The sequence below is a fragment of the Entelurus aequoreus genome, linkage group LG22, assembly GCF_033978785.1.
Source record: "Entelurus aequoreus isolate RoL-2023_Sb linkage group LG22, RoL_Eaeq_v1.1, whole genome shotgun sequence".
NCBI classification, from domain to species: domain Eukaryota; kingdom Metazoa; phylum Chordata; class Actinopteri; order Syngnathiformes; family Syngnathidae; genus Entelurus; species Entelurus aequoreus.
The window spans coordinates 9,960,754-9,988,638 of record NC_084752.1 but is presented as its reverse complement, the minus strand read 5'-3'; the positions used below and the strand labels follow the sequence as shown (position 1 = coordinate 9,988,638).

Genomic DNA, 27,885 nt, shown 5'->3' with positions numbered 1-27,885 from the left:
TTTAAAATAGACAACTTAAAATAGACTCACTCTCGTTGGGCCCAACCCTAAATAACTTCCATTCTGGTCTGACTGACCCCCAGCAGCACACACTCGCCAAGCAGAACATTTTGATATTTGAAGAGCAGCTGCTACTGTCTGGCCCCTTTTTGCTTTTGCTTTTTACAAGAACTGCTCGTTCACTCTTGCGGAAATCTTTGCATTCCAGGACATACAGAACTAAAAACTTGGTTCCATCACGAAAAGGGACTTATTTCATCCTATGTACAGGAGGACTTTACAAGGCAGAGACACGTGGAGCGTGATGACAATAGTGCGCCATCCCAGGTAAACATTTGACAAGATGAAGACATCAATGACATTACAGGTACAGTTTTAAAGAGCACTGTGCTCATCTAAAGGCATGAAACACTCAAGTGGACAAGTCCGAGTCAACATAAAGGAATTCTTCATTGGAGGAACCTTTGAAGAACTTTGATAGGAAACTAGTCTGGATAGAATCATCAGAGGAACCTTTACAGAACTTTGACAAGAAACTAGTCTGGATAGAGTCATCGGAGGAACCTTTAAAGAACTTTGACAAGAAACTCTTCTGGATAGAGTCATCAGAGGAACCTTTACAGAACTTTGACAATAAACTAGTCTGGATAGAGTCATTGGAGGAACATTTAAAGAACTTTTATAAGAAATTGATCAGATAGGATCATCATAGAAACCTTCAAATAACTTTGATAAGAAACTAGTCTGGATAGAATCATCAAAGAAACCTTAAATAACTTTGACAAGAAAGTAGTCTGGATAGAATCATCAGAGGAACCTTAAAGAACTTTGATAAGAAACTAGTCTGGATAGTCATCGGAGGAACCTTTAAAGAACTTTGACAAGAAACTAGTCTGGATAGAGTCATCAGAGGAACCTTTACAGAACTTTTATAAGAAACTGATCAGATAGGATCATCATAGAAACCTTTAAATAACTTTGATAAGAAACTAGTCTGGATATAATCATAAAAGGAACCTTAAATAACTTTGATAAGAAACTAGTCTGGATAGTCAACGGTGGAACTTTTAAAGAACTTTTGTAAGAAACTAGTCCAGATAGAGTCATCAGAGAAACCTTAAAGAACTTTGATAATAAACTAGTCTGGATAGTCATCAAAGGAACCTTTACATAACTTTGAAAATAAACTAGTCTGGATAGAATCATCAGAGGAACCTTAAATAACTTTTGACAAGAAACAAGGCTGGATAGAGTCATCGGAGGAACCTTTAAAGAACTTTGACAAGAAAGTAGTCTGGATAGAGTCATCAGAGGAACCTTTCCAGAACTTTTGCAAGAAACTAGTCTGGATAGAGTCATCGGAGGAACCTTTTAAAGAACTTTTATAAGAAACTGATCAGATAGGATCATCATAGAAACCTTTAAATAACTTTGATAAGAAACTAGTCCGGATAGAATCATCAAAGGAACCTTAAATAACTTTTATAAGAAACTAGTCCGGATAGAGTCATCAGAGAAACCTTAAATAACTTTGATAAGAAACTAGTCTAGATAGAATCATCGGAGGAACCTTTATAAGAAACTAGTCTGGATAGAGTGATCGGAGGAGCCTTTAAACAACTTTTATAAGAAACTGACCAGATGGGATCATCATAGAAACCTTTAAATAACATTGATAAGAAACTATTCTGGATAGAATCATAAAAGGAACCTTAAAGAACTTTGACAAGGAACTAGTCTGGATAGAATCATCAGAGGAACCTTAAAGAACTTTGATAAGAAACTGGTCTGGATAGTCATCGGAGGAACCTTTTAAATAACTTTTTTTTAAAGAAACTAGTCCGGATAGAGTCATCAGAGAAACCTTAAAGAACTTTGATAAGAAACTAGTCTAGATAGAATCATCGGAGGAACCTTTAAAGAACTTTTATAAGAAACTGACCAGATGGGATCATTATAGAAACCTTTAAATAATTTTGATAAGAAACTAGTTTGGATAGAATCATCGAAAGGAACCTTTGAATAACTTTTATAGAAAACTACATCTTGTTAACAAGGCTTTAAGATCCCACTCTCGCAACAATGGATTCTCAAGGTGGTCCGTACCTAAACAGGAGGGCTCTCCTGTCACCTCTTGGCGCTGCTCGCCTTTGTCAGCTGGCAGCGGGCTGTGCTGTGATCGCCATGGTAACGCACAGTGCCGGATACAGCGGTTCACAAGGTGTGTTCTGCATGGCCGTGTGGTGCTTCTGCTTTGCCATGACCGTCCTGGTCTTCTTCTTGGACGCCACTCGTCTCTACAGCTGCCTTCCGATATCCTGGGACAACCTGACCGTCACCTCTGCCGCCATTGCAGCGCTCGTGTAAGTCTCCTCTTTATCTGTCGTCTAATGATTTTTTGGACTTCTTGTACTAGAAAAACACATTGTATATTTATATTTATTAGGGATGTAACAATATCAGTACGATATTGTCCCAAAAAAAAACATGGTCAAAATAACTTAGTAATAATAATAATAATAATACATTTTATTTATAAGGCGCCTTTCTGGGCACTCAAGGACACCGTACAAAATCAAAACAATAAAATCAAATTGGATAAAAAAACAGCAACAACAACAAAGATAGAGAAGAAAGGATGATTACAATGAACAAGTGTTTTGAGTCTTGATTTGAAGAGGGATACTGAATCTAAGTTACGAAGGTCTGGCGGTAAAGAGTTCCAAAGATGTGGGGCAGAGCGGCTGAAAGCTCGGGCACCCATGGTGGACAGTTTAAATAAGGGGACAGTGAGATGAATGGATGAAGAGGATCTTAGGGAACGTGAGGGCGTGGCGACATGGATCAGGTCAGAGAGATATGATGGAGAGAGGTTATGGATGGCTTTGAAAGTGAGGAGAATTATTTTAAAGTGGATACGATGTTTGATGGGTAGCCAGTGGAGTTGCTGCAGAACAGGGGTAATGTGCTGGATTGAATGGGTTCTGGTGATTATCCGGGCTGCAGAGTTCTGGAGAAGCTGAAGTTTGTGAAGTGACTTGTGAGGGAGACCAGACAGGAGAGAGTTGCAGTAGTCCAGGCGAGAGGTGACTAGGCTATGGACTAGTATGGCAGCAGTATGTGGGGTAAGGGATGGGCGAAGACTATTAATGTTCCGTAGATGAAAGCAAGCAGACCGGGTAATGCTGTTTATGTGGGCTTGAAAGGAGAGTGTGCTGTCGAGGATGACACCCAGACTCTTGACTTGGGAGGAGGGGGAGACAGAGGAATTGCAGATAGTAATGGAGAATGGTTTTTGTACCGACAAGTAAGATTTCGGTTTTATTACTATTGACTTGAAGGAAATTGGATGAGAACCACTGCTTGAGTTCATAGTGTGTCAAATAAAATGACAGGAATGTTAAGGATAAACACAAACAGTACATGTATATTTCCATGTCTTCCTGAAGATACTACTCTTGTGTTCCTGACGTTGACAGTTTTTCTTTCAGGTACGTGACAGCCTCTGTGGTCTATCCGCTCTTCTTCATCCAATCAGAGTGTCCCTACGCCGGCTGCGACGTCCGAAACTACCGCATAGCCGTCACCGTCTGCTCCATCCTGGGAACACTGGCCTACGGGGCTGAGGTGGCCTTGTGCCGAGCCAGGCCGGGCCAGGCCGTGGTGGGCTACATGGCCACGGTGTCCGGGCTCCTCAAGGTGGTCCAAGGCTTTGTAGCCTGCGTCATCTTTGGTGCTTTGGCCAACGGGGGCCAGTATTCCCGCTACGCCGCCACCATCTACTGCGTGGTGGTCTACGCCTTCTGCTTCTCTCTGACTACGATGGTGGTCGTCACGACGGTTTGTGGACGCACCAAGTCTGTGCGCTGTATGTCCTTTGATCGCTTCGTGGTGGTGTGCACCTTGCTGGAGGTTCTTTTATACATGAGTGCTTCAGTGGTGTGGCCTGTTTACTGTTTCGACAACAAATATGGCTCCCCTTGGCGCCCATCGTCATGTCCTCACGGGAAATGTCCGTGGGACAGTAAAGTTGTGGTGGCCGTTTTCTCCTTAGCCAACTTCCTGCTCTACATGGCAGACCTCATCTACTCTCAGAGGACATGCTTCATCTCATCACGTTTATCCACCAACTCAAGGGCGTAGCGTTCATGATTATTAGATATGATCATTCCATATGATTGTTGATAGGATTATTCAACGTGATTATTAGATACTGTCTGCTTGGATTCATGTAACAGACATATTTACGAATTTTATCTCCAAGTGGACTTTCTTGAAAACACTGAAATGTGTCAGTGGACAAATGTCATGTACTTAGACCACTGGAAAGTTCAAAATGTTCTACCTCAGACAAAGAAAAGCAACATGAAAACACGAAGTTTGAGTTTTTAATTATTCATGTACAATAACTTGACCAAGATGCACTAATAATTATAACTAGAAAATTCCCGCGGAAATTTTGATGGGCCTGCTATCTGTGCCCTGGACCTCTGGTCGCCGGAAGCCGCCGTACTTAAAAGATGGTGCCGAGTGTCTGAATCCGTGAGTTTTAGGTGTAACTGTACAAAATGAGCCACTGAGCTAACCTAAAACTAGGGGTGTAACGGTACACAAAAATTTCAGTTCGGTACGTACCTCGGTTTAGACGTCACGGTTCGGTTCATTTTCGGTACAGTAAGAAAACAACAAAATATACATTTTTGGGTTATTTATTTACCAAATTTGCAAAATCTTCCACCAAGAACATTTTTCTTAGTGGAATATTTGATGTGAAGTAATGGGAATCTTGGATAGGTCAATAATTCATAATAACATTGATTTTGATTCAATATTATGTTTTGAGTAATGACAGTTTGAAAGAAAAAAAAACAGCTTTGTTTTATTAGTCAACATTGCAACTTTTTCTAAATTACATTTAACCTTTTAAGCTTTTTTATTTCACTTTTGTTATGTTTTTGTTTATTTTAATAGTATTTTTAGAATGTGCCGTGGGCCTTTAAAACATTAGCTGTGGGCCGCAAATGGCACACTTTTGACACCCCTGCTATAGATAATAAAAAATTAAATCTGATAAATCTATGGATAAAAAGCAGAGCCTGGCGACGCATGCGCGTTTATCATAACTCTCTCGCTCTCTCTGTCTCTGCCCCTCCCTCACCGATGCTGCCGCGCGCACAATTTGTTTTGTTTTTAACCCCTTCTTAACCCTGAACGTACATTGAAAATACACGCAACCCTAACTCAAAATGCCGGACATTTGAGGCATTTAAGAAACTCCGCCCTGACAGCTCTGCAAAAGCAGGGCCGGCCCGTGGCATAGGCCGTAAAGGCAAATGCTAAGGGCGCCGTCCATCAGGGGGCGCCACGCCAGTGCCACAAATGTTGGAGAAGAAAAAAAAAGTTGGTACTATTATTTCTAAATACAAAAAATAATCCCACGTTAATTAAAATGCAAAGTAAAGCCTATTTAATAGAAATATTATTTGTTACAACATTACGCCCCCCCCCCTCCCCCTGCACGGTGCGCCCCCTCCCTTCCCGTATCATGACTCTTTTTGGACGTCACCACATCAAAAAAATCAACACAAGATGTCAAAACGGCCAAAACTGTCAGGTGCCCAGGGAAGAAAAAAAGACAAAAGAAGAGGAGGAGAAACGAGAAAAAGACAGAGGTAGCAGGTAGGTAACGTTAGCCTACATGAAATTATTTGTCTGTTACAGAATGTGATAGTAACCGGGCTTTTTAGCATTAAGCTAATGTTACATGATTCAGCAATTGCTAATCAATAAATAGCTAGTTATGTTTTAACGTCGGGTTAATATTGTGGAGGGGGCTAAATTGTTATGGAAAATAATAATGCAACGTTAGGTAATTACAGTACTACCACCTTACATTCCTCAGGGACATTTGTATTAGATCTTTTAAGCAGGTGTTTTTTGTTTACATTGTTATTGCCTTCTGGTTAGCTAATGTTTGCCCTGCAGGTAATAGTCACTTTTCCACCCCTTTATATATTAGGTATAGTTGTAAGCCTAGTTGTTAAAGTGCACATCATTAATGTTAACTAAGCAATATCACACGAGAGGTAATGCTGTTTTTTAATTTGAGCACTGCTGTGATTCGGTTAAAGATAATCATAACATAACATTCTCATATAATATGTTAATTTGCTTTCTTTAAGTAAAAAAAAAGGTCAAAGACAAAGCTATTCGGTTTCTTGTGAGTATATACACTTCACTGCCGATGTGGGGGGGCGCCACCTAAAATCTTGCCTAGGGCGCCAGATTGGTTAGGGCCAGGCCTGTGCAAAAGCATGCCGTGTGTTGTGCCTCGGTGTGCATTGTTTACACAACGTACGTTACGCTACTTAATATGTCCGTGTGGAAACTTGTTCGGTACACCTCCGAACCGAACCGGAACCCCCGTACCGAAACGGTTCAATACAAATACACGTACCGTTACAGCCCTACCTAAAACAGTAGCATGTTTACAAAACAAATCTGTAATGAGGCTGCAAGTTGGATAGCCCTGCATTAAGCCCACTGTCATCTGTGGAGTACTTAATGATGTGGAATAGTACATATTGTGGTATCCTAAATACTGTGCTATCGGTATGCGGGATATGCGGCGCTCTAGACCGGGCACCAAAGCAAAGGGCGGAATTATTTTGTGTTGGTATTTGTTGTATTTAACAGCTGTTTGAGCGTGTGTGACAGAAGAATGTCAGTGATTAGGTTACCTCTGCCACCTCCTTTCTCCCCACCTCTCTCTTTCTCTCTTTCTCACTCTGACTCTTGTCACACACACACATCATGCTTCCGCTCCTCTGAACCCACCCAAACACTATTCAGGTGAGGGCCTGAAATATATCACCTGCTTGTAAATATTCAGGTTGGTATGGGGTGGGGTGGCCAATCTAAAAGTTCAAGCACACTTTTGTAGCAGATACATTTCTCACATTTAACTCTTTTCATCACTTTTAGGTTTACATTAAATGTTGACTCTTGTTAAATCTGAATTCAAGTGTTAAATTTAAACCTAAATGTTACATCTAAATTCAAATGTTAAATCTAAACCTAAATGTTAAATCTGAATATAAATGTTAAATATGAATTTAAATGTTGAATCTAAATTCAAATGTTAAATCTGAATTTAAGGTTTGAATCTAAACCTAAATGTTATATCTGAATATGCATGTTAAATCTAAACCTAAATGTTAAATCTAAACCTAAATGTTAAATCTGAATATAAATGTTAAATGTAAATTCAAATGTTAAATCTAAAGCTAAATGTAAAATCTAAATAAGTGTGCAATCTAAACCTAAATGTTAAATCTGAATATAAATGTTGAATCTAAATTCAAATGTTAAATCTCAATTTAAGGTTTGAATCTAAACCCAAATGTTATATCTGAATATGCATGTTAAATCTAAACCTAAATGTTAAATCTAAACCTAAATGTTAAATATAAATTCAAATGTTAAATCTAAAGCTAAATGTTAAATATAAATGTAAAATCTAAATAAGTGTGCAATCTAAACCTAAATGTTAAATCTGAATATAAATGTTAAATCAAAATTCAAATGTTAAATCTAAACCTAAATGCTAAATCTGAATACAAATGTTAAATCTGAATTTAAGTGTTAAATCTAAATTCAAATGTTAAATCTAAATAAGTGTTAAATCTAAACCCAAATGTTAAATCTGAATATAAATGTTAAATCTGAATTAATCTAAACCTAAATGTTACATCTGAATATAATTGTTAAATATAAATTCAAATGTTAAATCTAAACCTAAATGTTAAATATAAATGTAAAATCTGAATAAGTGTTGAATATAAACCTAAATGTTAAATCTGAATATAAATGTTAAATCTAAATTCAAATGTTAAATCTGAATAAGTGTTAATTCTAAACCTATATGTTAAATCTGAATTTAAGTGTTGAATCTTAATTCAAATGTTTAATCTAAATAAGTGTTAAATCTAAACCCAAATGTTAAATCTGAATATAAGTGTTAAATCTGAATTAAGTGTTAAATCTAAACCTAAATGTTAAATCTGAATATAATTGTTAAATCTAAATTCAAATGTTAAATCTAAACCTCAATGTTAAATCTGAATATAAATGTTAAATCTGAATAAGTGTTAAATCTAGACCTAATTGTTAAATCTGAATATAAATGTTAAATCAAAATTCAAATGTTAATTCTAAACCTAAATGCTAAATCTGAATATAAATGTTAAATCTGAATTTAAGTGTTAAATCTAAATTCAAATGTTAAATCTGAATATAAATGTTGAATCTGAATTTAAGTGTTAAGTCTAAACCTAAATGTTAAATCTGAATATAAATGTTAAATCTGAATAAGTGTTCAATCTAAACCTCAATGTTGAATCTGAATATAAAGGTTGAATCTGAATTGAAGTGTTAAATCTAAACTAAATGTTAAATCTGAATATAAATGTTGAATCTGAATTTAAGTGCTAAATCTAAACCTAATGTTAAATCTGAATATAAATGTTGAATCTGAATAAGTGTTAAATCTAAACCCAAATGTTAAATCTGAATTGTTGAATCCAAACCTAAATGTTAAATCTAAATTCAAATGTTAAATGTAAACCTCAATGTTGAATCTGAATATAAATGTTGAATCTGAATATAAATGTTGAATCTGAATTGAAATGTTAAATCTGAAAAACTTAAATGTTAAATCTGAATATAAATTTTTAAATCAAAATTCAAATGTTAAATCTAAACCCAAATGTTAAATCTAAATTCAAATGTTAAATCTAAACCTAAATGTTAAATCTGAATATAAATGTTAAATCTAAACCGAAATGCCATCCATTTTCTTCCACTCATCCGAGGTCGGGTCACGGGTGCAGCAGCCTAAGTAGAGAAGCCCAGACTTCCCTCTCCCCAGTCATTTTTCCAGCTCCTCCCGGGGCATCCCGAGGTGTTCCCAGGCCAGCTGGGAGACATAGTCTTCAATGCCCCCTGGACTAACAGGTCCTAGGTGAGGGAACAATCCAATCCACTTTATTTATATCACACATTTCAAAAAACAAAAGTTTCACAAAGTGCTGCACAGTAGTGAAAACATACATACAAGGACAGTCAATAATATACAACATTTAACTATAAAAAGAATAAATACAGCAACAACAAAAAAATAGAATAGACTAAAATCACACATCCCACTGGTTTAAAAGCCAAAGAGTAAAACTATGCAGTTCAAAACTCATTAAAGACGGAGATTGTTCCAAAGTTTTTGGGCCACAGCAGAAAATGCACAATCCCTTCTGGATTTAATATCTATATAATATATATAATTAATAATAATAAAGCATCCTGAATCCTGAATTTTAAACAGGTTTTTAGGACGACAAGAAGAAACTGATCAGCTGACCTCCGACCTTGCGGGGGTTTACATTTTTAAAAGGTCTGACACAGTACAGTCCAAAAGTTTGGACACACCTTCTCATTCAATGTGTTTTCTTTATTTTCATGACTATTTACATTGTAGATTGTCCCTGAAGGCATCAAAACTATGAATGAACACATGTGGAGTTATGTACTTAACAAAAAAAAAAGGTGAAATAACTGAAAACATGTTTTTAAATTCTAGTTTCTTCAAAATAGCCACCCTTTGCTCTGATTACTGCTTTGCACTCTCTTGGCATTCTCTCCATGAGCTTCAAGAGGTAGTCACCTGAAATGGTTTTCACTTCACAAGTGTGCTTGAAGCTCATTAAATAAAAATTATGATTTTTTTGTAAATGTAAAACACTTCCTTGGTCAAAATGTTGCATGTGGCTTTCTGACAGTAGCTTCTGGATGCGCCGTTTTGAGGGCGGTCTTATTTACGTGGCTCACCTTCGACAGCGTCTTCTCCCCGTCATCTTTGTTGTAGCGGTGTAGCGTGCAAGGACGGGAGTGGAAAAAGTGTCAAAAGATGGCGCTAACAGTTTTAATGGCATTCAGACTTTACTTCAATCAATAACAGGGCAGCATCTCCTCGTCCTAGTTTGCAACAACAACGCCGGAAATGTGTCCCGTGAAAAACCGTCCGACCGGAACACTAATAACTAAAGTGAATAATGTTAACTCACTACACCGGTATGTTTTAGCGCTTTCATGGCGAGTTTACTGACACATATAATTAAGAACTTTACACTACTTTATATTAGAAATGGCAACAGCAGAGGATGAATGTCCCATAACAAGAAGATAGAGAAAAAGAAGAAGCTTATCGACTACGGCATTGCCACAGACTACAATGGCGGATGCGCACCAATTTTCAGGACTTATGCAGAACCCAAATACACATCAGCAGGTACCAGAAGGTAAGAAAAGTTGATTTTGCATAATATTGTGAAACAAAACACTAAGTAGTCTGCTAATAGGTGCCATTTTGCCATCCTTATACACACACCATAATAATACTAGTATCCATCAAGCGGTGCGGCTTCATAGCGTACCGAAGTCGTACTTAAAAACATTTTGACAGATTTTTGAGCGCTGTGTGTAATGTTCTATATTCTCAACTGGAACTTTTAAAAGTTTTGGTGTTGTTTACTGGCGTCATCTTGCAGTTTACACGTATCTGTTATGTGTGACTGCCATCTACTGGTCACACTTATCATTACACCAGGTACCAAATAAAATTGCATGGAGGTCGGTTAGCACATCCAAAAGTATTAGGCACACCGGGTTATAAAGCGCACTGTCGATTTTTTTGAGAAAATGAAAGGGTTTTAAGTGCGCCTTATAGTCCGGAAAAAAAACGGTATATGTTTATTAGTCATTTCTATGAAGTGGGAAAGAGGTCGGATTTAATAAACTTTGCTTCTTCCGGAAAATATGTGACGTGTCATATTGGGACTGTGTACATGTTCAAAATGAACTTCTACCAACCAACCACATTGATTAGAACACAGGAATGTAAAGTTGCAAAAAGAAAAGTCTCATTAAATCAGGGGTCACCAACGCGGTGCCCGCGGGCACCAGGTAGCCCGTAAGGACCAGATGAGTAGCCCGCTGGCCTGTTCTAAAAATAGCTCAAATAGCAGCACTTACCAGTGAGCTGCCTCTATTTTTAAAATTGTATCTATTTACTAGCAATCTGGTCTCGCTTTGCGCAACATTTTTAATTCTAAGAGAGACAAAACTCAAATAGAATTTGAAAATCCAAGAAAATATTTTAAAGACTTGGTCTTCACGTGTTTAAATAAATTCATTTATTTTTTTACTTTGCTTCTTATAACTTTCAGAAAGACAATTTTAGAGAAAAAATACAACCTTAAAAATGATTTCAGGATTTTTAAACACACATCCCTATGCAATGCCAGGCTTCCCACTAACTGACAAAGAAACAGATAATAGATTTGGTGTCCAGTTCAAAGTGTGACATGATTTAAAAATTTGAGAGTTTACTTTTGTATTTTACATGAGCTATTATTTGTACAAACATGGTGCAAAGTAATTCATGATTTGTTAAAAAATGTTAGTGGCTAGCTAGTTAAAATGGGATATTGTGATTTCACAAGACTGTCTTAGAAGTGATCATTTGAAAATGTTCAATTTGAAAAATGTGCACTTAGAGAAAATATAAAAATAAAGTGTTGCATATTGATATTTATCTGTTTCTATATATATTTATTGTGAGAAATCATTAAGATGATCAGTGTTTCCACAAAGATAAATATAATTAATTATTAATAATAACCGAGTTAAAGGTAAATTGAGCAAATTGGCTACTTCTGGCAATTTATTTAAGTGTGTATCTAACTGGTAGCCCTTCGCATTAATCAGTACCCAAGAAGTAGCCCTTGGTTTCAAAAAGGTTGGTGACCCCTGCATTAAATGAACCATGAACCTCACCTGCCGGTCAGTAAACGTGAGGCACCGGAAGTAACCATCACTACATCCTAACAAGTTAAATGTTTTTTTTGTAATCATATTTCTGGACCAAAAAGGAAGCCATGCGTGTTAACGTAACTCACTCAACATTTGTTTGATCTATTTCATCTATTTTTTTATTTATTTTTAACCGTCCTAAAGTATTTTCGTTGTATGTTCACAACGTAATAATTAATCCCGCCCAATTCCTTTACATTGCTTTCTGATTGGCTGCTCTCGAAATCTCTGTACGGTGATTGGCTGTCTTTGGTTGGCATCGCCACGGTGGTTCTTCATGTCAGGGGCGAGCCACGTTGACACAAGAAGTGGCCTTTCGTCATTTTCCCACACCGGGAAAGTAAGTGTCACCTCGCTAGACTCCAGCTGTCAGTCCCGTGGGCGCCGGTGCCTTCATCCGAGAAGAGGTTAGTGTCGGTGTTGAATGTGTATTCGTCGTGTTTTCGTCAATATGTCGCTGTCAATCTTTGCTAAGCTAGCTAGCATGAAGTTGCATCAGCACATGTTGACGTTATTGTCACTCAATCAATTATTATTGTTCTATAAAGCATGTCGAAGAATAATTCTTAATGATATCAATAGGGGTAACATTGCCTCGCAAGCCATCTTGGGCATTCATACGACTGATATCTTTACAATAAACAATAGAGCTAATATAATGTACATTACATTTTGTATTTGTGATGCTATTGATTGTTATTGCTGTTTTTGGGGAGCAGATACGTCACACCCGTTGTCAAAATGAGCGTCGGCTTCATTGGAGCAGGTCAGCTGGCTCATGCATTGGTGAAAGGATTCTCTGCAGCAGGTAAACTTTGACTTTTCCTCCAAACTTCATATGTGTGCAACACTAAATTTTCAGACAAAGTGGAGGTGAAGCAGTGGTACACGATGATACAAACCCCGTTTCCATAGGAGTTGGGAAATTGTGTTAGATGTAAATATAACCGGAATACAGTGATTTGCAAATCATGTTCAACCCATATTCAGTTGAATATGCTACAAAGACAACATATTTGATGTTCAAACTGATAAACATTTTTTTTGTTGTTGTAAATAATCATTAACTTTAGAATTTGATGCCAGCAACACGTGACAAAGAAGTTGGGAAAGGTGGCAATAAATACGGATAAAGTTGAGGAATGCTCATCAAACACTTATGTGGAACATCCCACAGGTGAACAGGCAAATTGGGAACAGGTGGGTGCCATGATTGTGTATAAAAGTAGATTCCATGAAATGCTCAGTCATTCACAAACAAGGATGGGGCGAGGGTCACCACTTTGTCAACAAATGCGTGAGCAAATTGTTGAACAGTTTAAGAAAAACCTTTCTCAACCAGCTATTGCAAGGAATTTAGGGATTTCAACATCTACGGTCCGTAATATCATCAAAGGGTTCAGAGAATCTGGAGAAATCACTGCACGTAAGCAGCTAAGCCCGTGACCTTCGATCCCTCAGGCTGTACTGCATCAACAAGTGACATCAGTGTGTAAAGGATATCACCACATGGGCTCAGGAACACTTCAGAAACCCACTGTCAGTAACTACAGTTGGTCGCTACATCTGTAAGTGCAAGTTAAAACTCCTATGCAAGGCGAAAACCGTTTATCAACAACACCCAGAAACGCCGTCGGCTTCACTGGACCTGAGCTCATCTAAGATGGACTGATACAAAGTGGAAAAGTGTTCTGTGGTCTGACGAGTCCACATTTCAAATTCTTTTTGGAAACTGCGGACGTCGTGTCCTCCGGACCAAAGAGGAAAAGAACCATCCGGTATGTTATAGGTGCAAAGTTGAAAAGCCAGCATCTGTGATGGTATGGGGGTGTATTAGTGCCCAAGACATGGGTAACTTACACATCTGTGAAGGCACCATTAATGCTGAAAGGTACATACAGGTTTTGGAGCAACATATGTTGCCATCCAAGCAACGTTACCATGGACGCCCCTGCTTATTTCAGCAAGACAATGCCAAGCCACGTGTTACATCAACGTGGCTTCATAGTAAAAGAGTGCGGGTACTAGACTGGCCTGCCTGTAGTCCAGACATGTCTCCCATTGAAAATGTGTGGCGCATTATGAAGCCTAAAATACCACAAGGGAGACCCCCTGACTGTTGAACAACTTAAGCTGTACATCAAGCAAGAATGGGAAAGAATTCCACCTGAAAAGCTTAAAAAATTGGTCTCCTCAGTTCCCAAACGTTTACTGAGTGTTGTTAAAAGGAAAGGCCATGTAACACAGTGGTGAACATGCCCTTTCCCAACTACTTTGGCACGTGTTGCAGCCATGAAATTCTAAGTTAATTATTATTTGCAAAAAAAAAATAAAGTTTATGAGTTTGAACATCAAATATCTTGTCTTTGTAGTGCATTCAATTGAATATGGAATACGTGTAGACTGCAATATGACGCAATTAAACGACACAACAATTTTATGTTCCGTCTGAAAATATAAAACATTACACACGGCGCTCAAAAATGTATCAAAATGTTTTAGTACAATGTGGGTAAGCTTGATGGATTGTACTGTGCTTCAACATAGAAGTATTATGGCGTCTGCCTCACAATACGAAGGTACAGAGTTCAATCCCGGGCTCGGGATCTTTCTGTGTGGAGTTTGCATGTTCTCCTCGTGACTGCGTGGGTTCCCTCCGGGTACTCCGGCTTCCTCCCACCTCCAAAAACATGCACCAACACTAAATTAGCCCTAGTGTGTGAATGTTGTCTATCTCTGTGTTGGCCCTGCGATGAGGTGGCGACTTGTCCAGGGTGTACCCCGCCTTCCGCCTGAATGCAGCTGAGATAGGCTCCAGCAACCCCGAAAGGGACAAGCGGTAGTAAATGGATGGATGGATGTATAGGGACGGCGTAGCGCGGTTGGGAGAGTGGCCGTGCCAGCAACCTGAGGGTTCTCGGTTCGATCCCCACCTTCTACCAACCTTGTCACGTCCGTTGTCCTTGAGCAAGACACTTCACTCTTGCTCCTGATGGGTGGTGGTTAGGGCCTTGCATGGCAGCTCCCGCCATCAGTGTGTGAACGTGTGTGTGAATGTGGAAATAGTGTCAAAGCGCTTTGAGTACCATGAAGGTAGAAAAGCGCTATAAAAGTATAACCCATTTACCATTTACCATATGGTAAGACATATCTGGTGTTTTGTTTTGTAATATTATGCAAAAGCAACTTTTCTTATCTTCTGGTACCTGCTGATCTGTATTTGGGATCTGCATGAGTCCGTTTTTTTTATTATTATTATTTATTTTATTTTTTTTTGGTCATAAAGAAATACAATCATGTGTGCTTACGGACTGTTTCCCTGAGACTGTATTGATCTATATTGATATATAATGTAGGAACCAGAAATATTAACAGAAAGAAACAACCCTTTTGTGCGAATGAGTGTAAATGGGGGAGGGAGGTTTTTTGGGTTGGTGCACTAATTGTAAGTGTATCTTGTGTTTTTTATGTTGATTTAATAAAAAAAAATTTAAAAAATTGTTTGTTTTTTAAAAATTTAAACATTTCTTGTGCGGCCCAGTACCAATCGATCCACGGACCGGTCCCGGGCTGCGGCCCGGTCGTTGGGGACCACTGATGTAGACCACAAGGAAGTGTTTTACATGTAATATGATATGACCCCTAATGCGCCTTATAATCTGATGCTTGAGAACGGTTTGCTGCTTTGTCTCGCAGTCATTTCTAAGCTAAAATAGCATACCACCTCAATAGGTGTATAAGCGTGTGCACCGCTAGTATGACTTTGTGTGCGGGTTGCGCCAAAAATAACATACCAGCATAATGTCCGTTTATAGCGAGTGAAGAAGACTAAAAATGCGTTGAGTTTTTTAATCATGGTTAATAGTAAAACCGGTAATCGATGCATCCCGAAGTACACTACATATGGTCATTTAATAGCATTTTGTACCTACTAACTACCTGTTCATTTAATGTCCTCAGGTGTGATCGCTACACACAGGATCACAGCGAGCTCCCCAGACACTGACTTGCCTACTGTGACCGGCCTGAGGGTGAGACGGGTCTTTCATTTTGTAGTCTTAAAGGGGTCCTATCTTGCAAAACCAACTGTTATTACCTATTGGTACCTGTTTTTGTGTATTTGGGATCTGCATAAGCCCCAAAAATGTGAAATCAAACCATTGAGGCAGGATGGAGATATTTATAATACATTTGTTTTCCTTCATACTTCCTCCAAACAAGTTTGCCCTGCTATAGGGCTGGGCGGACCAATACATTCTAGAAAGAGATACAGTACAGGCCAAAACTTTGGACACACCTTCTCATTCAATGGGTTTTCTTTATTTTCATGACTATTTACATTGTAGATTGTCACTGAAGGCATCAAAACTATGAATGAACACATGTGGAGTTATGTACTTAACAAAAAAAGGGAAATAACTGAAAACATGTTTTATATTCTAGTTTCTTCAAAATAGCCACCCTTTGCACTGATTACTGCTTTGCACTCACTCTCTTGGCATTCTCTTGATGAGCTTCAAGAGGTAGTCACCAGAAATGGTTTTTACTTCACAGGTGTCATGGTTTTGATGCCTTTAGTGACAATCTACAATGTAAATAGTCATGAAAATAGAGAAAACGCATTGAATGAGAAGGTGTGTCCAAACCTTTGGCCTGTACTGTACTGTACTTGAGGTGTTCCTCAAGGCACCCCTTCAAATCCTCTCCTTTTTGGCAATTATCATTCTCTTGATGAGCTTCAAGCGCTAGTCACCTGAAATGGTTTTCACTTCACAGGTGTGCTTGAAGCTCATCGAGAGAATGCCAAGAGTGTGCAATGCAATAATCAGAGCAAAGGGGTGGCTACTTTGAAGAAACTAGAGTATAAAACACATATTCCGTTATTTCACCTTTTTTTGTTAAGTACATAACTCCACATGTGTTCTGTCATAGTTTTGATACCTTCAGTGACAATTTACAATGTAAATAGTTATGAAATTTAAGAAAAACGCACTGAATGAGAAGGTGTGTCCAAACTTTTGGCCTGTACTGTATATACTTGAGAAAATACCGTCATACCGATATCTAATGATGTACCTTTGTTACGGCTGGTGCGGCGTGCCCGGCAGACACCACAGCTTAGGAAGGGTCTAGAGCCCGTATGGAGTCACTACCCCCGCCACTTTTGCTTTGTCGCACAGCCGACGTGCCCGCTCAGGCGGCTGGCAGCTCCCCTTTATTAACCAGAGGCAACACAAGCCAATGAAAAGAATCAACAGAACAGCCGTCAGAGCCGACAATCTGCCGCTGCTGAAGCTAACAAATACAGTTCAGATGAAATCCTTGCTGACGTCACACGTCGCTTGGCAACAGACACCGCCTTTTAAACCATGCATGCACATGCTGCTCTCATTCATTTCCCTCATCTGCATACAACCTTAAACTACCCGGCAAAGGCCTACTAATAGCTCACTTGAATATCTGTAGCTTAAGAAAAAAAATCCCTGATTTATGTATGATAATGAAGTCTAATGATATACACATTATGGCAATATCTGAAACCCATCTTGACTCCTCTTTTGAGGATGTTGAATTAGCTGTAGACGGATACACAATTTTTAGGAATGATAGAACAAGATATGGTGGAGGTGTAGCTGTGTATGTGCAGAGTCACATTCCTGTGAAAGTAAGACATGATTTAAAGGCCTACTGAAATGAATTTTTTTTATTTAAACGGGGATAGCAGATCTATTCTATGTGTCATACTTGATCATTTTGCGATATTGCCATATTTTTGCTGAAAGGATTTAGTATAGAACAACGACGATAAAGATTGCAACTTTTGGTATCTGATAAAAAAAGGCTTGACCCTACCGGAAGTAGCGTGACGTAGTCAGTTGAACATATACGCAAAGTTCCCTATTGTTTACAATGATGGCCGCATGAAGTGAGAGAGATTCGGACCGAGAAAGCGACAATTTCCCCATTAATTTGAGCGAGGATGAAAGATTTGTGGATGAGTAAAGTGCAAGTGAAGGACTAGTGGGGAGTTGAAGCTATTCAGATAGGGAAGATGCTGTGAGAGCCGGGGGTGACCTGATATTCAGCTGGGAATGACTACAACAGTAAATAAACACAAGACATATATATACTCTATTAGCCACAACACAACCAGGCTTATATTTAATATGCCACAAATTAATCCTGCATAAAAACACCTACGTGTTTGTTATGCTAGCTCCTAGCTCCTCTGCTAGCTCCTAGCTCCATAGAACACGCCAATACAATTCAAACACCTGATCAACACACACAATCACTCAGCCCAAAAGACCGTTCACCTAACCCAAGGTTCATAAAGCTTATATATTTTTAAAAAGTTACGTACGTGACGCGCACATACGGTCAAGCTATCAAATGTTTAGCAGCCAAGGCTGCATACTCACGGTACCTGATATTCAGCTGGGAATGACTACAACAGTAAATAAACACAAGAAATATATTTACTCTATTAGCCACAACACAACCAGGCTTATATTTAATATGCCACAAATTAATCCTGCATAAAAACACCTGCGTGTTTGTTATGCTAGCTCCTAGCTCCTATGCTAGCTCCTAGCTCCATAGAACACGCCAATACAATTCAAACACCTGATCAACACACACAATCACTCAGCCCAAAAGACCGTTCACCTAACCCAAAGTTCATAAAGCTTATATATTTTTAAGAAGTTACGTACATACGCAAAAAAAAGTTGCGCACATACGGTCAAGCGATCAAATGTTTAGAAGCCAAAGCTGCATACTCACAGTAGCACGTCTGCGTCTTTGTCATCCAAATCAAAGTAATCCTGGTAAGAGTCTGTGTTGTCCCAGTTCTCTACAGGCGTCTGTGTATCGAAGTCAAAAGTCCTCCTGGTTAGAGTCTCTGTTATCCGAGTTCTTCCATCTTGACTGCATCTTCCGGGAATGTAAACAAAGAAGCGCCGGCTGTGTACTGTTGTTGCTGACTACGTTCGAAAAATACGTCCATTTCGCACCGACAACTTTCTTCTTTGCTTGCTCAGCTTCCTTCTCCATAATGCAATGAACATGATTGCAACAGATTCACGAACACAGATGTCCAGAATACTGTGGAATTATGAAATGAAAACAGAGCTTTTTCGTATTGGCTTCAATGTGGAAGGCATATCCGTGTTCCCCGGGTTACGTCACGCGCATACGGCATCCTCAGAGGCGTTTCGAACCGGAAGTTTAGCGGCAAATTTAAAATGTCACTTTATAAGTTAACCCGGCCGTATTGGCATGTGTTATAATGTTAAGATTTCATCATTGATATATAAACTATCAGACTGCGTGGTCGGTAGTAGTGGGTTTCAGTAGGCCTTTAAGCTTTGCGTGAGTTCGCCATTGTAGTCAGTAAGTTCTTTCTTTTTCTCTATCTTCTTGTTGTGGGACAGACTGGCTCGTACATGCACATGCATCCTCCGCTGCTGCCATTTCTAATACAAATTAGTTGGGATGTAACGGTATCAAAATCTCACGGTACGATATCACAATATTAAGGCCACGGTATGATGTTATTGTGGTATATAGTGAGTATGGAAATTATTCAGACCTTTTTTAAATGTTTCACTCCTTGTTTTATTGCAGCCATCTGCTAAAATCAAAAAAGTTAATTTTATTTCTCATTAATGTATACTCAGCACCCCATTTTGACCAAAAAAAAAGAAGAAAAAAAAAAGATTTTTTTGCTAATGTATTGAAAATTAAAGTCAAATCAAATGTACATAGGTATTCAGACCCTTTGCGCAATACTTTGTTGATATAGTGTACATTAATGAGAAATAAAATGAAAGAGTGAAAAATGTAAAAGGGTCTGAATACTTTCCGTACTCACTGTATGTCCCAAAAAAAAAGGGAAAAAATGCCGGAATGTGTAAAGTGAAGTGGCAGAAATGTTTAGGATAAACACTGTTACTGTAATTGAACACAAACATAATGTTCAAATGTTTTAATCATAGTACAAACATGTATGTTTAAGTGCAAAGAATTGTGCAGGAACATCTACTGTTTCAAGCAAATACAAAACAACAACTTACATTTGAGTGTCTTTAAAGTGACAATGTAAACATCCAGTGTAAAATAATGTACACGTTAGTGTCTTCTATCTTATACTTTCGGACAAGCAATGTCCTTTGCAGTGGACATGTTTATATTAGTCTATAATGTTCTGCTTCTAAGAAAAGTTAAATTAACAATTAATCCATCCATCCATTTTCTACCGATTGTCCCTTTCGAGGTCGCAGGGGGTGCTGGAGCCTATTTCAGCTGCATTCGGGCGGAAGGCGGGGTACACCCTGGACAAGTCGCCATCTCATGGCAGGGCCAACACAGACAACATTCACACACTGACTTCAAATATGTTTTCTGAGCGACGGTTTATGAGGTGGCGACTTGTCCCCCGCGACATTTCCACAAGCGGTGGAAAAAATGGATGGATTAAGGGTTTTCATCAATAAGTTTTTCAGTTTACTCGTACCATATGGAAGCGCTAAAAACTACAACATGGCTCTCACCGGAGAAGACAGTCGTAGTGGAGGCACAAAAATAAGACCGCCCACGAAACTGCGCTTCATGAAGATACGGTCGGAATGTGGCTCGAAGATAGTCTGTGAAACATCATCTATGCAAAATTGTAAGAAGTGTTTTAAATGTAGGAAGAAAAAAACATTATATGACCCCTTTAAGAAATTACAGGCATGTGACTCTTCTACTAATGCTGTAATAATAATACAATTGATAAGTGTTGCAATTCCATTGTTTGTAGAAAATGGGAGTGAGCCTGACAACCAGTAACAAAGAGACAGTCAACAAGAGTGATGTGCTCTTTCTGGCTGTGAAGCCTCACATTATCCCTTTCGTTCTGGATGAGATTGGCCCAGACATCGAAGACCGCCATCTCATAGTGTCTTGTGCTGCAGGGGTCACCATCAGCTCCATTGAAAAGGTGATTATTACTCTAACAATTTCCATTGCTGTGTCATTGTACATTTACTTGTCTTACTTGAATGCTAGACGTGTAACGATACAAGTGACCCGTGGTACAGTCCATACGTTGGTTTTTGCACCACAGTTTTGGTTTGTTTTCGATTTTTTTGGTGTGTGGTTTGAGGAGAACTTCCTTGTCTGTTCAAAAATGTCTGTTTGTTTTGCTTGCCAGCAAAAACTGCATTTTGGGGTAAACATTGTATCACTGGTGTACTGAATACTACCAAGACTTTTCTAAAGTCAACATTTCAAATGTTACTACTTCTATACAGTAGTGCAGGATGTCCAAACTGTGGCCCGCCCGAGTCTTAAAGGGGAACTGCACTTTTTTTGACATGACAGATGGATTTTTTTTAATGCATTCTAAATATTAATTAAATTAGATCAAAAGTCCACGTACAATGAAGCCTATTGGAGCCTTTCAATTCTGCCTATAGCACCCCTAAAAAAACATGCCAACACCTCCATTAGGGTTTTTATATACATGATGGAAGTGTATATGTAATGTAGTAATGGGCACATTTATAATAACATTTAATATTTATGTATTTTGCTCATTTTAAGCATACGGTGCTTAAAAAACGCATGACAATGTTCGCTTTTTTCGTCATCATTGATTTCTGCTCACTTCATGAGAGCCAACAAATATAGTAAAACATCACTTACTGTATAGGGTCTGCTGTCATTAGGATGCAGTCTGCTGGGATGTTCATATATTTTGATGAAAAATGTCTCATAATCCTCGCAAAGAAATGGGTGTGGGGGTGTCCTCGCCAGTTCCGGGTCCTGTATGGCGGTCAAAGTGTCCCGACAAAGTGTCAGATTATCTCCTCAGCCATTTACTGTCCAGGTGAGATGCATGATTTATGATCTACAATAAATGTACAGGAAGCAAGGAAACAGCAGACCACTTGACGATGTAAACATAGGGGGACACTGAAGTGATCACGGCGACCGAGGTGAATCACTGCGCCGCTATAGTTTGTCTGCATTAGCGCTTACAATAACAATATCACTGATACTTGGTTAATATTCAAGTCATGAAATGTAAATTAAGTATTGTTGGCTCTTTTTCAATGGTTATTTATCGGCGTTTATGGACGGAATAATGAAGCTTCCATTGGCTCCGCTGTAAGCAAACTTTTATTTACCTTTTATTTATTATTTAGAATGCATTTTTTTTAGAAATCCATCTGTCATGTCTTTCATATTGATTGTGAACGATAGGCAAAATTCCTTAAAATGTGCAGATCCACTTTAAATTCAGCCCAGGAAATATAACACGTTTAAGAAGAAGATTGACTTGTGGCATGTTATTTGCCTAAATTTAGCCCTCTGTGATTTGAATTTGAGAGATCTTGCCACCCTCTAGTGGGCGAAGATAGAATCAACGGCCAATGACCTTGAGTTTCACTTGCGAGGGATATCAGCACAGTATTAATTCATATGACCCAACTCATGGTGTAAATTTACTATAACCGATAAATAAGGTCAATACACGGTTGCGCATAACACACCTCCTGCCCATTGAACTTTGTGGACATTATAAAACACGTTCAAACACTATCATTTAAAATTAAACACAAATTTACTACAGTGTGTAATGAGATATGCAAAACACTCTCTCCACACTTCCCCATTTTTGGCGCATTTTAGCTGCTTGAAATTTCTGACTGATTACAAAATTTTAAGAAGGTCGTCAAGGAAGTAAACAAGGTCTGAGTCGAACCCACATACTCCTAATATTCAACGGTTTATCGCTTATGCTTCATATAGCATTATTGAATTTGAAGTTACATGTTGTTTAGTTTTATAGCTTGCTTTTATCAATGCAAACTCAGGGTTTCCCCTACACTGCCAAGATACCTGTGACGCTGTGGGTGTAGTCACAATGACGTCATTGAGTAATTTGCTATAGTATGGTTTTCTTTAAAAAGGCTCAAAATGTATACATATATTTAAAACAAATCTGTTTTTAATAATTAGTATTAACATATATTTTTTTATATCGTTTTGCCATATTTTCAATTGTTGCTGCTTATTGTACCAGGTACTTAAAAGATTTTTTCAAGTGTTTACAGACTTTGGATTATTAAAAAAAAAAAAAGTTTTAAACGAGCAAACAAATCTAGCATCTTCTTCTGGTGTTATTATATAATGCACTCGTATATAGAGACTCGACTTCTGTCCCTCACTAAAGAGGCTGATGCGAGCATGACGTCACACTTTCTTCGTGCTGTTGCTTGAGTTGGACTTTCTCTTTTTAAAAGCTGCCACTGTTCTCTTAATATTTGCACATTATGTAGATGGCTAACCGCGCGGTTATAAATGCAATATATATAAAAAAATTACGTCCACATTGCACAAACGCTTTAGACAATGCCGTGCGCTTTGTTTACATCCGGTTTTGGTAGCGCATTTTTCAGTGATCAAAGTCTTTTTTCACTTGTCAATAGTGCGCAAATAATTATGGAAGTAGAATTGTCTCACATCAACTTATGTATAGAATAGAATAGAAAGTACTTTATTGATCCCTGGGGAAATTCAATATGATATTAATACATATGCATATATTAATAAATATACAAATACAAATGTGATATAAAAATAAATAAATAAATTGTATAAACACAAATTTGTAAATATATTTTTAAGATTTGAAAATATATACGAATAAAATGTATAAATATAAAAATGTGACATACAAATAAATCAAGAATTTGTATAAATAAACCTGTATTTGTAAATATATTTTTAAGATTTGAATATAAATATGCTTGATTTTGTATTGAATTTGCATTGAATTTGCATATGTGGATCGCTTTTGAGTCGATGAGACATTCCTCCCACAAACCAGATGCACAAATGAACGTGACCTAATGGCAGCTACAGTTTCCATCTTAAAGATCTAAAAAAATTATTTTGGTAATGTCCGGTGGGCCAGATTGAAAAGCTTAACGGGCCCCATGCGGCCCCCGTGCCTTAGTATGCCCAGGTATTTGCTACGCGGAGGGCTTTTTGCTACCCTGGACAGGCACACACACTGCCAAATTAATTCCAAAAGTGGAAATCCGTGGTACATGAGGGTGTATTGTGCTAGGCAGTTATTTTACCGTGTACTGTTGCATCCCTAATGAATGTCATTTTCTTTGGTTTGAATGTGATTGATGGGTCTATATGTCAATTCTCAGAAACTGCTTCAGTACCGCCCGGCTCCTAAAGTCATGAGGTGTATGACCAACACTCCAGTGGTGGTGAGAGAGGGAGCAACAGTCTACGCAACTGGTACTCATGCAGAGGTAACTACACAAGGATTGTGACTGTTTTATTGTTTACTTCAGTCTTCTTCAATCTACGCTGATGCATTTTTCTTATTGGATACATTTGGACCCTGTCCACATGGTAGACAAAACTTTTTTTTCGTTTTAAGTTTCGTCATCCTGCCACAGAAACTGAGAATTGTATGCGCGTGCGTGCGTGCGTGCGTGCGTGCGTGCGTGCGTGCGTGCGTGCGTGCGTGCGTGCGTGCGTGCGTGCGTGTGTATATAATTTCTGATGATGTTGTTACTGTCAGGTGGAGGATGGTAAGTTGCTGGAGCAGTTGATGGCCAGTGTAGGATACTGCACTGAGGTGGAGGAGGACCTCATCGACGCCGTCACCGGGCTAAGCGGCAGTGGACCCGCATATGTAAGCAACTTAACTGCTTATGTCTGTCACTCGCACTGTATACAGAATACACAAAAGAACATAGAAAACACAAATAAAAAGAAAATAATACAAACAATCGGCTACCTTTTGAGACTATTTCACTCCAACTTTGTCACACATTTCATTTAATACTTGGCAGTGCACACTACATGCTGTTTGACTGCACTGAACAAATAATAGTATGAATAGATACAAGTAAGATATGTACTATAATATTATGTGTGCGGGGTTGACACAGGCGTTCACAGCACTGGATGCACTAGCAGATGGAGGAGTGAAGATGGGTCTGCCAAGGAGACTCGCTGTCCGACTCGGAGCTCAGGCCCTCTTGGTCAGTTGTCTTCATTCATTTTGTGTTTTTCATTCTGTCATCCACTAGCGGTCAATTGTACATACAGAATCAGAGGCGGGAATATCTGGCCACCTTGTTATTCAATTATACATGTAAATAATTATTTTATTGTGCGTGTGTGTGTGATGTAGACACAGAATCATCATACTGCTGTGATTATATGCATCAAGTGTTATTTCAAGGCTAAGGCAAAATATCGAGATATATATCGTGTATCGTGACACGGCCTAAAAATATCGAGATATTAAAAAAGGTCATATCGCCCAGCCCACACTACCGTTCAAAAGTTTGGGGTCACCCAAACAATTTTGTGGAATAGCCTTCATTTCTAAGAACAAGGATAGACTGTCGAGTTTCAGATGAAAGTTCTCTTATTCTGGCCATTTTGAGCGTTTAATTGACCCCACAAATGTGATGCTCCAGAAACTCAATCTGCTCAAAGGAAGGTCATTTTTGTAGCTTCTGTAACGAGCTAAACTGTTTTCAGATGTGTGAACATGATTGCACAAGGGTTTTCTAATCATCAATTAGCCTTCTGAGCCAATGAGCAAACACATTGTACCATTACAACACTGGAGTGATAGTTGCTGGAAATGGGCCTCTATACACCTATGTAGATATTGCACCAAAAACCAGACATTTGCAGCTAGAATAGTCATTTACCACATTAGCAATGTATAGAGTGTACTTCTTTAAAGTTAAGACTAGTTTAAAGTTATCTTCATTGAAAAGTACAGTGCTTTTCCTTCAAAAATAAGCACATTTCAATGTGACCCCAAACTTTTGAGCGGTAGTGTATATATATTTTATTTATTTATTTATTTTGTGATGAGCTTCAAGAGGTAGTCACTTGAAATGGCTTTCACTTCACAGGTGTCATAGTTTTGATGCCTTCAGTGACAATCTACAATGTAAATATATGTAAAAATAAAGAAAACTCATTGAAATAAGGTGTGTGTGTTACATTAAGAATACACGCACATATTTTCTAGTATCCTTATATTGCTTTGACATCGTTGTTTTTTCTGACTCGCCAAAATGTTCATTTACATTCAACTTTCTGATTTGTAGCATTAGAAATAACTTGCATTTCCTTTTTTCGAACACTTGCAGATGTGCCTGTACTGTACTTTACTTTCTCTTCTTCTTTTATGTGCAGGGAGCAGCCAAAATGCTGCTGGACTCTGAGCAGCATCCTGGCCAGCTGAAGGACAATGTTTGCTCACCAGGTGGCGCTACCATCCATGCGCTTCATGTCATGGAGAGTGGGGGTTTCCGCAGCCTCCTCATCAATGCAGTGGAGGCCTCGTGTATCAGGACAAAGTAAGATGGTCCTGGAAATGCAAACCAGAGCAATTATTTTACTTGCCAGACACTCGGCATGTTTTACTTTGAATTATGCATAGTTTACACGAATATAAACACAAGTTGTGGGTTCAATGACGCCTTTTGTGAGTGTGTGAGATGTAAGTTTACAGTCCAACAATGATTGTGGTATGAATAAGACTTCACTGAAATATCTTCATCATCTTCCTCTTGCAGGGAGCTGCAGTTTCTGGCCGACCAGGAGCGCATTTCCCCTGCAGCCATTAAGAAGACCACATTGGACAAAGTGCTGCAGCAGCCCGGCGTCACCAATGGAAACGGCCGATCAGGACTCAGCCTGTTCAACAATCGAAACTCGGGCGTAAAGAAGAAGAACTGAGCGTACATGAACACGTTTCACTTGAACACCACCACACAGATGGACACGTCTGAAACGGACATCAATTGATTCCTGCTTGGGTCCTGTGTGACATCGGAGGTGCCGTCGCTTTTTCAGGTGTCTATTGTGTTTATACACACACACACACACACACACGAGTGATCTGTGCTGCGTTTCATGTTTTGTCACTTCGAAGGACACCAAAGAATTTTAGCAACATGTATTTTACTCTTTATTGGTATTCTATTTGAATTAAGTGAACAAAGAAACAAAGTTTCAATTGTAAAAACAACATTTATGCCTTTTACGCTAAGTTGTAGTCGATTGGCACTAGCAATTATAATACTACAAATGATAATCCGTCCTTATTTTGTATTTCAAATAGCCACTATGGTGTTTAAACCTTGAAAACGAAAAAATTCAATATGCTGAAGCAAAAACTTTGGCTTGTTTTGTTTATTGCACGTGAAAAATATGTTGTATGTTTTTGTCACATTTCAACACATCTGACAGTAACATCTACAAGTTTTACGGAGATCTTTATCCTACTCTTGCATTTTGCTACTTTTTCAATTTATTGATCTGAAGGTTGTAATCGAGAAGATTGTCTTTTAATTGAACAATGTATTTCCTGAAACAAACACTGATTAAAGGGTGGTGTGTTTCTGATGCTCTTATTCTGCAAGGTTATTTGCAGGCTTGCTTGTCTGCCAGGATGAAGCATTTCTCAGGAAATATTAGCTTCTCATTGATTCTGATCAACTTTAATAAAAGCCTGTTCTTTGTGACTCATCTGGGGTTTGGTATTAAGAGTTGTGGGGATTTCCTACTAAAAAATAGGTGTACACTCAAACCTGCATGCAGTGAGGTTCATGCCACCTTTTTAAACTTGAAATTCACCTGCTGTCATTAATGTTAATACACTTTATTACATTTAAAAAAATCTTATACAAGTTGCTCATTAAGATAGCAAGAAAGAGAAATATTCACTGCCTCGTCTGGTATCTACCGTATTTTTCGGACTATAAGTCGCAGTTTTTTTCATAGTTTGGCCGGGGGTGCGACTTAATACTCAGGAGGGACTTATGTGTGAAATTATTAACACATTACCGTGAAATATCAAATAATATTATTTAGCTCATTCACGTAAGAGACTAGACGTATAAT

The 27,885-nt window shown here is 38.5% G+C and overlaps 2 protein-coding genes across 2 annotated transcripts; both read left to right on the top strand.

Annotated features, from left to right (window-relative positions):
* The first annotated feature begins 50 nt into the window (after positions 1 to 50).
* Positions 51 to 4,312, top strand: LOC133639241 (myeloid-associated differentiation marker-like protein 2). The gene is made up of 2 exons (XM_062032418.1): positions 51 to 2,363; positions 3,492 to 4,312. The coding sequence occupies exons 1-2, from the start codon at positions 2,083 to 2,085 to the stop codon at positions 4,141 to 4,143; spliced, it is 933 nt and encodes a 310-aa protein (XP_061888402.1). The 5' UTR covers positions 51 to 2,082; the 3' UTR covers positions 4,144 to 4,312.
* Positions 4,313 to 12,158: 7,846 nt separating this feature from the next.
* pycr1b (pyrroline-5-carboxylate reductase 1b) lies at positions 12,159 to 27,506 on the top strand. Its single transcript, XM_062033273.1, has 9 exons — positions 12,159 to 12,332; positions 12,645 to 12,733; positions 15,886 to 15,956; positions 20,732 to 20,911; positions 24,144 to 24,251; positions 24,527 to 24,640; positions 24,900 to 24,992; positions 26,173 to 26,336; positions 26,556 to 27,506. The coding sequence occupies exons 2-9, from the start codon at positions 12,667 to 12,669 to the stop codon at positions 26,716 to 26,718; spliced, it is 960 nt and encodes a 319-aa protein (XP_061889257.1). The 5' UTR covers positions 12,159 to 12,332; positions 12,645 to 12,666; the 3' UTR covers positions 26,719 to 27,506.
* Positions 27,507 to 27,885: the final 379 nt, after the last annotated feature.

What these genes read in the sequence shown, in the direction of transcription:
- LOC133639241 (XM_062032418.1), top strand. Translation starts at nt 2,083, where the DNA reads ATGGATTCTCAAGGTGGTCCGTACCTAAACAGGAGGGCTCTCCTGTCA. An exon ending in GCCGCCATTGCAGCGCTCGT is followed by an intron (nt 2,364 to 3,491) that starts GTAAGTCTCCTC and finishes TTTTTCTTTCAG; the next exon opens with GTACGTGACAGCCTCTGTGG.
- pycr1b (XM_062033273.1), top strand. Translation starts at nt 12,667, where the DNA reads ATGAGCGTCGGCTTCATTGGAGCAGGTCAGCTGGCTCATGCATTGGTG. An exon ending in GAAAGGATTCTCTGCAGCAG is followed by an intron (nt 12,734 to 15,885) that starts GTAAACTTTGAC and finishes TAATGTCCTCAG; the next exon opens with GTGTGATCGCTACACACAGG. An exon ending in GCCTCGTGTATCAGGACAAA is followed by an intron (nt 26,337 to 26,555) that starts GTAAGATGGTCC and finishes TTCCTCTTGCAG; the next exon opens with GGAGCTGCAGTTTCTGGCCG.